Here is an 11,884-nt window from a genome sequence, read left to right as displayed (position 1 = left end):
TCCATTTAATAGGAAAAGAAACCACTTTTTCTCATGACCTCCCCCTTCCTTCTTCCCATCAATCTTCATCCATCTTCTCTCATTTTTTAAATTTTTTTATGAACTTTTTACAAGGAACCAAACAAAGGAATTTGGAATTGGATTTTCTTTGAAAAATGTTTCTCATGAAACATCCCTATTCAATGGAAATATTTTATTTCAAACTAAACGGAGCCTAAAACAAGAACATCGGAATTATGTTTCATATAAGGGATCACGAATCTTTGATTTCACTCATTTTAAAACTCATTTAATATTTTCTAAAATTGACATGTTCATATTTTCCTAGATTGAACTAATCGGTAAGGATGCGGATGTCAACTAGTTTAGTTGGTATAATCTTATAGGGTGATATCTAAGACATGGGTTTGAATCTATCTCATCTACTCTATTTTGTGAATTGCCCTTTGCGGCTCTTTGTGCAATATTAAAAACTAATCGGTACGGGTTAAAATAAACCAGATTAAGTTCAAACACAATTATAACTCATTATCATCTTACACGATGCAACATTCTCAATCTTATGCCTTGAGAGGACTCAAACCTCGACGTTCTTAATTTAGGATGAGATTTGTGAGTCAGTTATCTTAAATATACCAGACTTAATTAATAATCAGAATATCTATACTATATATTAAAAGGCATTTAAAAAAAAGTTTATGTGACACGTGGCGCTCTTCTTATGGGTGGTTTGCTCCATGTAATCTTCATATACATTAAAAAAATTATCAAATATGGTTTGCATAAGGTTTGAACCCTTGACCTTGAGATTAAACAATAAAGCCTTTACCATTGAGTTATTACATGTGTTCATGTTATCATTGCAAAAAAACAATATATATATATATATATAAATAAATGTGAATGTCCCTAATGTAGTAACCCGGAGCATCGCCCGGGCCCAAAAACTAGTGAATAATTGAATCATGTGGAGTACATTAGTTTTGGTTATTTCATCTGATCTTAATATATACGGAGTAGATTATTTACAGCCTCGAGCTAAGATATTGATGGTGTACTACATTGATTGAGACTAAATGTAATCCTCAATGCAGCTAGATGACATCGACATGTTGCCCACATTGAACCCAATTTATTACACAGGTACAATTAGTAGACATGACATGAATTTGTACATACCTTCACCAAATAAAAAATGTCCGTTTTTTTTAACGTGGCACACGTAACTTTTCACTTACCAATAAGAAGATAAGCCTTTAAAACATTGTTCCCACAAACACATAAATACCAACAAATACCTCCTTACCTCTCATTCTTCTACGGTTGACCTAGTGGTTGAACGTCCTCTTTTTACCTCTTTAAATCTGTTATAGGAGTTCGATTCTTACCCCTTACTATAAATCATAATAGTAACACTAATGATACTTGTACAAGAGAATTAGAGAAACAAACGTCTATAATTAAAAAAACATTATTGGTCTAACCTACTAATGATAGCAGATTTGATAACAGCGTCATTCTTCAACTCATATGGAACATTAACAATCACAACATCTTGAACCATCGTCTCTTCAACAGTCGAAACACTCGCATGATGAACTTCTAATTTCAGTTGTTTAAGTACACCCATTAACCTTGCTGCTGGATGATTAACTTTCTCACATTGAACCCTAATCATCGCCTCGTTTCCTAAAACCCTAACTTCAACCTCAAGTGGGACCCTACAATTAACAACACCATTATTATTGTTATTACTAATCACACTTTGGTTATCATAATTGCAATCGTTGTAGCTAGGGACTTTTACTACTCTGAGTTGTGACTCTAGGTTATTGATTTTATCCTTTAATTCATTTATGTAATCCACGGCATCGGCGAGTAAGGATGCTTTATCCATCCTAGTAACCGTTGGAACCACCGACCGGAGCGCGTAAAACCGGCTATTCATTTTCTCTCTCCTCTGCCGCTCGGCTTCCACGTGGTTCACACCTGCGGCCTGGCCTTCACGTGCCGTGCCAGGCCTCCTTCCCCTCTTCTTCACCGCCCTTTGCTGGCTCATGGGCTCGTCCGAGTCATAATCCTCAAACGAACCCATTGAGCTGGGTTGAGCTTGGTCGGTACTGATTGTACCGACCAAGCCCGAGTCATAAAAAGAAATAACACCACCACTAACACCAACACCATCACCACCACCACCACCAACATTACCACCAATGCTAAACTCGGGCTTCATTGGGCCCATATCAAGGTTAGATAAAGGCCCAAACAGAGAATGGGCCTGCTGTATTAAAGCCCAATTCTCCTTAATCACCTCCGCCGAGCCCAACTCAAGAACCCCATTAGGAACGGGTATGCACACAAGGGTTTGAAGGCCGTGAGAGTGGGCTTCCTTGGCCCGTTCACAGTTATAGAAACGGAGTGAATGGGCCCCACTCAACCAAACCAAAGAACCAGTAGTAAAAGCCTTAGCTAGAGTACCTGCTGATGTGGCACTCCCACTCCCACCTGAATGACTTGATCTTTGCTTGAAGGGGTAAACCTTTGAAGGTGACGTCATGTAAAACCACTCAGCATCAGTAGTGACAACATCATCCATAGAAGACATGCCTTCATCAAAGTCAACGTGAAGGTCAAAACCCGAGAAGTTGGGCTTCTTCTTGGGCTTAGGTAACGGGGTTTTGATACCCTGGAAATGGCCCTCTCCCCAAACAAGGGAAAGTGAACAACTAGCGTTGTCAATTTTATTTGTACAAGTTTGCCAAAAAATGGCATAATTCCACCAGTGTTGCTGGTTTTGCAGTAAAAACTGAAGTTTTTGTTGACTTGTTACTGGAGATGCTGAAATCAAAGAAGAGGAGGAAGATGAGGAAATCATCATGTTTTCATCCATTCGCTTAGTTAATCTTTGTACTAATTTTTAAAATGGAACTTTATTTTTTCCTTTTTTCCGTTTTGGGAATATTTTAGGAGAAAAAATTATGGTTTTGTAAAGGAAAGAAAAATGTGGGTTGAGCAAGAGAGGTGGTTTTTAGGCTATTTAAACAAAAAAGTAATAATTGTGGGGACCCTATTTTAGAGAAAAGGAGAATTGTTAGATGAAATAGTTTACTCCTTTGAGAACTTTCCTACTACAGGAATATTTTTCACTTCCTAAAAATAAAACCTTTTTGTGTTTATAAATTTACGAAGTACACTTTTTTGTAATTTCTACTCAATTTTTGATAGTTTTTAATATGTTTTGATTAATATTTATATTAGATTGGCCTCCGTATAATATATACGAATTTTCTAAAATTATTTGACTGTTTTTTTGTAAAGTGTAATATGTTTGACTGAAATATTCTCTCCTTAAAGTTATTGCATAATTAATAAATTCAGAACGTACTCATTTAATCATCTAGTACAGAGTATGCAATTTCCTTCCTACTAAAAATTATATACGGAGAAGTATATTACATATTTTATATATTTTGTATGCTAAATTAACCAGTATAATGAGTAAATAAATTAATACCTTTATTAATATAACGATTTTACTAAAATATTACCAAAAAGAATTTTAGCATTTAACTATCAAGCTAGTTTAGTAAATTAGGTTACCATTGAAAATACAAAATATCTAGAAAGTTAATTAACTTAAAATCTTAGGTGGCATGAAAAACTAATTAATTTGACAAATAACTTTCCATTGGAGATGTTCTTAAGAAAAACAAGGGGAGTAGATTAATATTCTCTCTGTTTCATATTAATGGATGCACATTGACTTCTGACGCTTCACAAATTTCAATTTGACTTTCATTTGTGATTTTTGGGATCTAATTTTTTTTTATATTTTTTCTAAATACAAAATCAGAGATATTAATATTCAGGCATTTACAATTTTACATTGACAAGCATGAAAAGGTAAGGTGTAGCCATTAAATCGAAACGAACAAAGTACTTTATAGTTAAACTTTCTCCTTTTGTTTGCATCATATATTCTTATTTGAGGTGTCCGTTTGAGATTGTTTCATACCTTAAATAGAACACTATCCCGATTGCTCTTTCTTTATCTTTCTTCTCACGACCTCATGGTACAATATCAACCCATGTTAATATTCTACATTCAAAATTTTAACAATTTTGACCTAAAGACAATTAAAAAAAAGAAGGACGAAGAGTACTCGTAGAAACAGTATGAGTGCAACGAAATTAGAATTAGGTTAGCCATATATTTAATGTGTACCTTCTATTTATGGATATGGGACATGTTGTCCCAATAATACATTTAAACTTTTAAAAATAGAATCAAGATTCAAGAGTAGGGATGGCAATCACATCCGAATCCGAACCGAGTCCGACCCGATTTGAAGGAAAAAATCCGATCCGAATCCGAGAAAAAAAAGTCTGAATCCGAATCCGATTAAAAACATCTGAATCTGAATGGATGTGGATCGGATATGGAGTCTGCAGAGACTCCGACCCGAATCCGAATCCGACCCAAATCCGAGTGCAAATCCGACCTGAAATTATTTCAAAGTGTATTATTTTTCGTACATAACTTCTTTTTAAAGGGAAGTTCCTAATTTAATCTAATATATTTGTTTAAAGCGCATATAATTGTTATTTTATTAATTTATTAGAAACTCATTAGATTTTGGTAAATGAGAAATAGGATTTCTAAATTAGTTTAAAATTAAAAAAATACAAGTTCTATGTAAGTAAAGTTAACGCATGATTCAGATTTAGATATGGATATGGATTCGGATTTGGATATGGATGCAAATTTGGAGTCCGAATTTTAAATGGATATGGATATAGATGCAATTTTAGAGTCCGAATTGTAAATGGATTTGGATATGGATGCAATTTCGGAGTCCGAATGTTAAATGGATCAGATATGGAGTTTACTACATCCGACCCGAGTCTGATCCATTGCCATTCCTATTCAAGAGGCAGTCTTACGTTTGGGTACCACCGTACCAGTTTTCACGTGAAGGATAAAGACTATAATGAAAATAAAGTACGGACTATTATTACACACAATTATATACGCAGTCCTTGAACTATTCTTTTTAGAATAAATTTAGTATTTATTGGTATTTACTATCTTAAAAAAAAACACTTTTATATTTACTATATTATGAAAATTTTATTTTAATTTACTATCTTAATGAACAAAGCGTCTTCTGTGACGCGCGCCCGCAACTTCCTAGCACGCGGTTATTATGGACAAAGTTATTGACCGGTGTTACTTGATTTTCTATGTCTGCGTTACTTATACATTGTATTCGTTGTAACCTTTCTTGTTTTACTGCAGTTTCTTCAATTTCATGTTAGGGGTTCCTTGTATAGACTGATGTTACTTGACTTTCTATGATAGTGTTACTTATACATTGTATGCGTTGTTACTTTTCTTGTTCATTGTAGTTTTCATGTTAGAGGTTCCTTGTATAGACTAGTGTTATTTGACTTTCTATGTTGGTGTTACTTATACATTATACTCGATGTTACTTTTCTTGATTTATTGCAGTTTCTTTAATTTCATGTTAAAGAAAAGCTTGTATAGACTGGTGTTACTTGACTTTTTATGCTGGTGTTATTTATACATTATATTCGATGTTATTTTTCTTGTTTTAGTGCAGTTTCATGTTAAAGCTTCATTGTATAGACTGGTGTTACTTATACATTGTATTCGTTGTTACTTTTCTTGTTTTAATTCAGTTTCATGCTTGAGGTTCTCTGTATAGACTAGTGTTATTTGACTTCTTATTTTGGTGTTACTTATACATTGTATTCGCTGTTACTTTCATTGTTTCATTGCAGTTTCATGTTAGAGGTTCATTACATAGACTGGTGTTACTTGACTTTCTATGCTAGTGTTACTTATACATTGTATTCGCTGTTACTTTTCTTGTTTTATTGCAGTTTTATGTTAGAGGTTCATTGTATAGACTGATGTTACGTGATTTTCTATGCTGGTGTTACTAGCTTATACATTATATTCGTCGTTACTTTTCTTGTTTTATTGCAGTTTCATGTTAGAGATTCATTGTATAGACTGGAGTTACTTGATTTATATACTGGTGTTACTTTCAGATTCCGTTAAGCAGCGCGCTGAGCTTTAAACGCGCTAAGTTTATTTATAAGTGTAAACACGTCACACCATCAACTTATTAAACTTGAGGCTTAATGTATATTTTTATTTGGAATCACAACCACTTTATAGTTCTCTCATTAATTTTAAAATTAAGATATCTCTTTCATTTCGTAACCGTTTAAATTGATTCAAAACTCATTCTTCTCATTTATGTGTAAGGATTTCATAGAGATCGATCTTGATTTTAAATTTTGTAAAAGGTAAAACGAATTAAATAATATTTGTAAAATTTTAAAATACTTGTGTATTATCAAACGAATTTTTTGAAATGTCGTTCGCAATAAGATCCCCATATAAAAAGGAAAATAATGAACTTTATATCAATTTAAACGATTAAGAAACGGAAGAGATATGTTAATTTTAAAACAGAGTGAATCTATAATTAGATTAAACATGGACACGGGATGACAAAAATGTTGAATTATTTAAATAGGAGTATATGATTTTATTTGTAATTATTATCATTTCAAAATTGACTACTCTATATATACCTTTGTTTTATTTGCAACATTCAATATAGCCCGTGTTTTTGTTTAAAATATGTTTGTTGTTCTAATCAATAACCGTTTTGTTTAAGGCTGCGTTCTTTTCACCTGATTTTCACTTATTTTTCCTGAACTTATCTTATCTGAACTTATCTGAACTTAACTGAACTTATCTGAACTTATTAGAACTTATCAAAACTTATTTTAGTTATAAATTGTACTTGGTCAACCCTTATTTTTCCTGAACTGAACTTATCTGAACTTAACTGAACTTATCTGAACTTATTTGAACTTAACTGAACTTATCTGAACTTATTTTTCCTGAAATAAGTGGAAATAAGGTGAACAGAACAGGGCCTAAATAAAATTGACTATATACCTTCTTTTTTCATTTGCAATCCTCTATATATCCCGTGCTTTTGCACGGGCACATTCTAGTATACGGAGTACTAAAGTACGGAGTAATTACCAAAAGAATTCTTGAAGTACACATGTCGCGCGCTCACTTAGGGGAAAAAAATCTCACCTACTCCCTCCGTTTCAAAATGTTTGTTACGTTTGAATTTTGACACGTTTATTAACGTATAATTAAGATTTTTTAATTTTTAATTTTAAATGTTCTATATTCTATCATAAATCTGATTCTATCTTTTCAAATTCTGACATTTATTACTCTCTTTGAATATAGTGCAAATGTTTTACTAAAAAAAAATACATCAATCCACTAATCATTGAAACAACCAATAAGATTGTTTTATTATCAAAATGAACCAATAATTAAAAATCACACGGATTGCTAACTTGTCATAATGTGACTTTTGGTTGCATGAGATTTATTGAGTTGAAAAGTTGGACCAATTAGAAATAAAAGTTGGCTCAAAAAATAATAATAGTAACAAGTTTATAAATAGAAAGATTCTTTATGTAACAAATATTTTGAAACACTATTAAAGGAATACGTAACAAACATTTTGAAACGGAGGAAGTAATATTTATTTATTTATTTTTACAAATTTAAGCAGATTTTATATAACAACTTGAAAAGATAAGTATGACATCATTGTTTTTTTAAATGGAAAAAAGTTAAATATTACTAGTGGAGTTAAATGGAGTAATAAATTGATAGTGTTAAACGTGAAGTTAAGAATTTTTTGTTAAAATAGAATCTTTTACCACTTTATTAAATAAAAGATAAAATCCCTCAATAAAAGAGTAATAATAATAATTAAAAAAAAAAAAAGTTTGTTACTCCGTAAAATAAACGTGTAAAATAAGTACTCCCTCTGTTGTTGAATGTTATGTTAGTCCTTTTTAGAATCTAAAATAATCCAAAATAAATACACATGTCACACGAATCTCAATAAAATTTAACCCATGTAGGTAGTTAAGAGGTTTATTGGGGATAAAAATTTATTTGGAGTAAACAAGTGAGTCATATAGATATTTATAAGGGTATAATGGAAATAAATGTTGAACATATAAAAAAATATTCTAAAAGGGACTAATAAAAAAGAAAACTCAATACGGAAAGGGGATTATGGTGGAGGAACTGTCGTGAAAAATTGGGCTATAAGACCACAATTTTACGGATTTGTGTTTATTTGGGTTCGGGCTGGAAAATCGTGCCCAAAAGTCAAAATCCAAAAATTTAGGTCGGATTTGGGTCAGACCTACGGGTTGGGTTGATTTGCGACAGTTCTACCAAGAAGGGATTAGACAAATAACTTCTCATGTTAGGAAGTGAGTACAGAGTACTTGTTAACCGAATATAAATTGTCAAAATGTTGCAAAACAAGCCCGCATTGAAAGAGTTTTCTGTAATAAACAAGAGAATTTTGAATATTACTCTGTATGATATAGATGTATTCAACAATGAACCTTGTTAGGATCGCGTCTCAAATTAGCTATCACAGCTCGTGTTAAATGTGATCGCCGGGCGAATCTTGATTAGTTTTATGAGGGGAGCTGGTTGATTTTTTTTAGCAATATACTATATTCCCTCCGTCCCAATCAGTTTTAATTATCAAAACTCAATCATCAAAACTCAATCAAATTTGGGATGGAGGGAGTAATTGATCGAGTTTTGAACAGTTAAAAATATATGGTAAATCTTGTAAAAGAATCCAATAAAGTAAGTTATTTTAGGATTATCAGAAGGTACATAGATTAGTTGGTGAAAGAAGACTATTTTAGGAGTATAATTTCGTCATTTCCAGAGTCCTTGTAAATTAATTGTTATCTATCATAATAGTGGATTCGTTCTATTCCTCCTCGTACAGTCGTATTGTGTTCAGTTCACTTGTTTTTCTTTTATTCATCTTCTTTTTGTTAATCACAATATTTTATCTAATCCTATCGAATTATTGGTGCTTTACATTGAAATTAAAGTGGATTATTCTATAGTCAAGAGTAGCAATCATACAAAAGCTCCAAAATTTAAAAACAAGTCTATGTGTCCGCTTCTTATAACAGTAGTTACAGTACCTCTAGTTCCCCGCTATGTTCGCATGAAATCATTAACTATGCTTAAATCAAATATGAAATCAACCAAGTATATTCACTTTCTAACCAAATATTACACCAAAGGGAGCAAAAACTTTTGTGTGCCCCCGATCTACGGTATTTTACTGTACACCAACATAGCGCATAAAAGTGAAAAATAAAACTCACTCAAAGTAAAAAGTGACCCAGACCAAAGATAAAAGTGTATCCGACTAAAGATATAAGTGACCTTATTCGAGGACTAAAATTACCTTACCCAATGAAAAATGTGACCCTAACAATAATCAATGAAGTGACTCTTATCAAGAGTGATATGCTTGTTACAAGTATGACCAACACCAACAACGAGAATATACCAATACACAAGTGTAATATAAATAGTAGGCTATGTGGGCTTGAACCCCACACTATGTGCAATATTGTACTTTGTTCTACCATTTGCAATATTGTACTTTGTTCTACCATTTGAGTTAATAACCTTGAAATAAGGTAACTTATAACTACAATAAACAAAACTAATAACATCAATAAGGGTAACTAAAAGAACAGAATAGATGCAGATAACCTTCCTTTTTTAGGCCGCCACACGATATATTATCGTTGATCGGCTTTCTGAAAAGTTTGTGCAAAGAGAAAAGAAAAAAAAAATCACTTTCTCACCAAATACTAGTATAAAGGAAATTTTGTTAATTTACCAGTTTTATGAATTGATACCCTTATTTTTTTTAATAAATATAAAAATAACTACCTTATTTAATAAAAAGTTTGAGTATCATTGCCTTTAACGGCAAAACGTTAAATTTTTTCTCCTTACGTGAGCCCAACTTTAACCGCAATTTTTAAACCATTAGCCATTTTATAAAGTAAGAAACCCTATCACATTTTAATGGTTATTTCTCAAAAAAAAAAAGGACAATTTGAAAGAAAATTTAGGGAAAAGGAGGGAAGTTGAAGAGGGTACACATTGTGTATTCATCTTATATATGAAGCAATAATTTAGGGGGAAAGAAGGAAGATGAAGAGGGACAAAAAGATAAGACAGTTTGGAACCATTATGTAGTCCTCTGATGCCCTGAAAATGAGGTCAATGTTCATTTCATAAACTGGTTGGACAAGTGGTCAAGGGTTGCTAAATCAAAATAAAACTTTGAGATATTTAAGTTTTGTTCTCTTCACCTATTCTTATTGCTTATTAGACCATATTAGAAAAGTTGGATCATATCAGACCAGACAAACTAAAAGAAGTAAAAAATACTTACAGAAAATATATGTATTAGACCAGACCAAATCAGATCATAAACTAGAAAAATCAGACCATATCATGTGAAGAGAACAGAGGTTACATTGTATCCAATTATGTATTTTTATTCGTAGAGATGTAAGATGTTGGCTTACTCAGCTCCCAAGTTTTGGCCCACATTAAAACTCCAAAACACTAGTGATCCAGAATCTCTAGTGGACTGGTGTGGTGTTGGTGCATCATCACAAAGCCCAATATTAGCTCCCTCTGTTTTCTATGTATCCTTTATTGTCCTTTTTTTTTTATCCTTTATTGTCCTTTGTAAAACAAAGGTAATAAAAGGGTAGGTGAGTGTAAAAAAGAGAAAGCCTTGTTAAAATTGTATTGCATAAATGAACCCAAACGACTCATATTAGTACTGACTAATTTGGTACTTGTGCTAATATTGTACTATAGGTCTAATAGTTCACTGTTAATTAGTACGAATAAGAGTCACTTGTATTATGATATTGACTTAGTCTTTGTTTGTACTAAAAAAAGTTGTATTGAGTATTTGGGTGAGTTGTGTCTGGTTTGGTCACAAGCCACTTGGCATTTAGAAAACCACTAAGAAAAAAAAGGTATATATAATAGGAGAGGAGGGTGAAATAATGTAATAGTCGGTAAATGATATGATGGTAAAATGTGATTGCAAAAGGTAATATAAAAGAGTAAAACACCCTTTTTACCTTTTATTATAAGCGGTCAAGCAAGCACGTAAAAAAAACCGAGGGACACGAAGGTTATTATTGAAAGACCGGAAAACTATTCATATGAGCTATTGGGCTTACTTCTTTTGGATGGGCATGGGGGCTTTCTTGATACATAATCTCTAAGTTATAGCCTCATAGGCTGTGTATTTTTTGACAAAAAATATTTTCCCATGTTCCTTTCTTTGTTTTGTTAATGGTGAAAAGCAATTTTTTTCTCAATAATAATTGTTCTTATGAAATAAATAAAGGAAAACTATTTTAGTATTACTAGATCATCTCTCCAGAAAAGTTTATTCCAGCGATATGTGCGAGAAATGTCCTGCATTGTAATATCTATCCAACAATTGTAGTTAACGTCGTAGCCTTTATTTGATTCGATTTGTTATGATTTTGTTAGATTTAAATTTAGTTTGTAGATGTCGTATGATTATTTAATAATAAATTTTTTTCCTATCAAAAAATGGAAATGGTTTCCAGACAAACGGATCCTTACATCTGTACATATTCATTAAAAGAAATTTCACCGTCCTATAAAAGGGGAGAAAAAAATCACCGAATTAAAATTTTGATACTTGTATATTTGTTTAGGCCATGTTCTTCTAAGCTTTATTTGACTGAACTGAATAAAATAGAGCTGAATTGAACTGAATGAAGCCGAGCTAAACCAAATGGAGCTGGAAAAAAACAAGACCTTAGAGGGAATTCAAATTCTATCAAAGGAAAAAGTATTGATTAGTATATAGTATATACAGAGAAAAGCCGGTAA

At 32.1% G+C, this 11,884-nt stretch overlaps 1 protein-coding gene across 1 annotated transcript; it reads right to left on the bottom strand.

Annotated features, from left to right (window-relative positions):
* Positions 1-1,159: 1,159 nt before the first annotated feature.
* Positions 1,160-3,040, bottom strand: LOC110785106 (transcription factor MYC2-like). Its single transcript, XM_021989550.2, has one exon. It carries the CDS (start codon positions 2,888-2,890, stop codon positions 1,472-1,474), a length of 1,419 nt encoding a protein of 472 aa, XP_021845242.2. The 5' UTR covers positions 2,891-3,040; the 3' UTR covers positions 1,160-1,471.
* Between the last annotated feature and the right edge of the window lie 8,844 nt (positions 3,041-11,884).

The sequence above is a fragment of the Spinacia oleracea genome, chromosome 2 (genome assembly GCF_020520425.1).
Source record: "Spinacia oleracea cultivar Varoflay chromosome 2, BTI_SOV_V1, whole genome shotgun sequence".
Taxonomy (NCBI): Eukaryota; Viridiplantae; Streptophyta; class Magnoliopsida; order Caryophyllales; family Amaranthaceae; genus Spinacia; species Spinacia oleracea.
The sequence above is the reverse complement of the archived record's forward strand: the minus strand, read 5'-3'. Positions and strand labels throughout refer to the sequence as shown.

What these genes read in the sequence shown, in the direction of transcription:
- LOC110785106 (XM_021989550.2), bottom strand. Translation starts at nt 2,890, where the DNA reads ATGGATGAAAACATGATGATTTCCTCATCTTCCTCCTCTTCTTTGATT.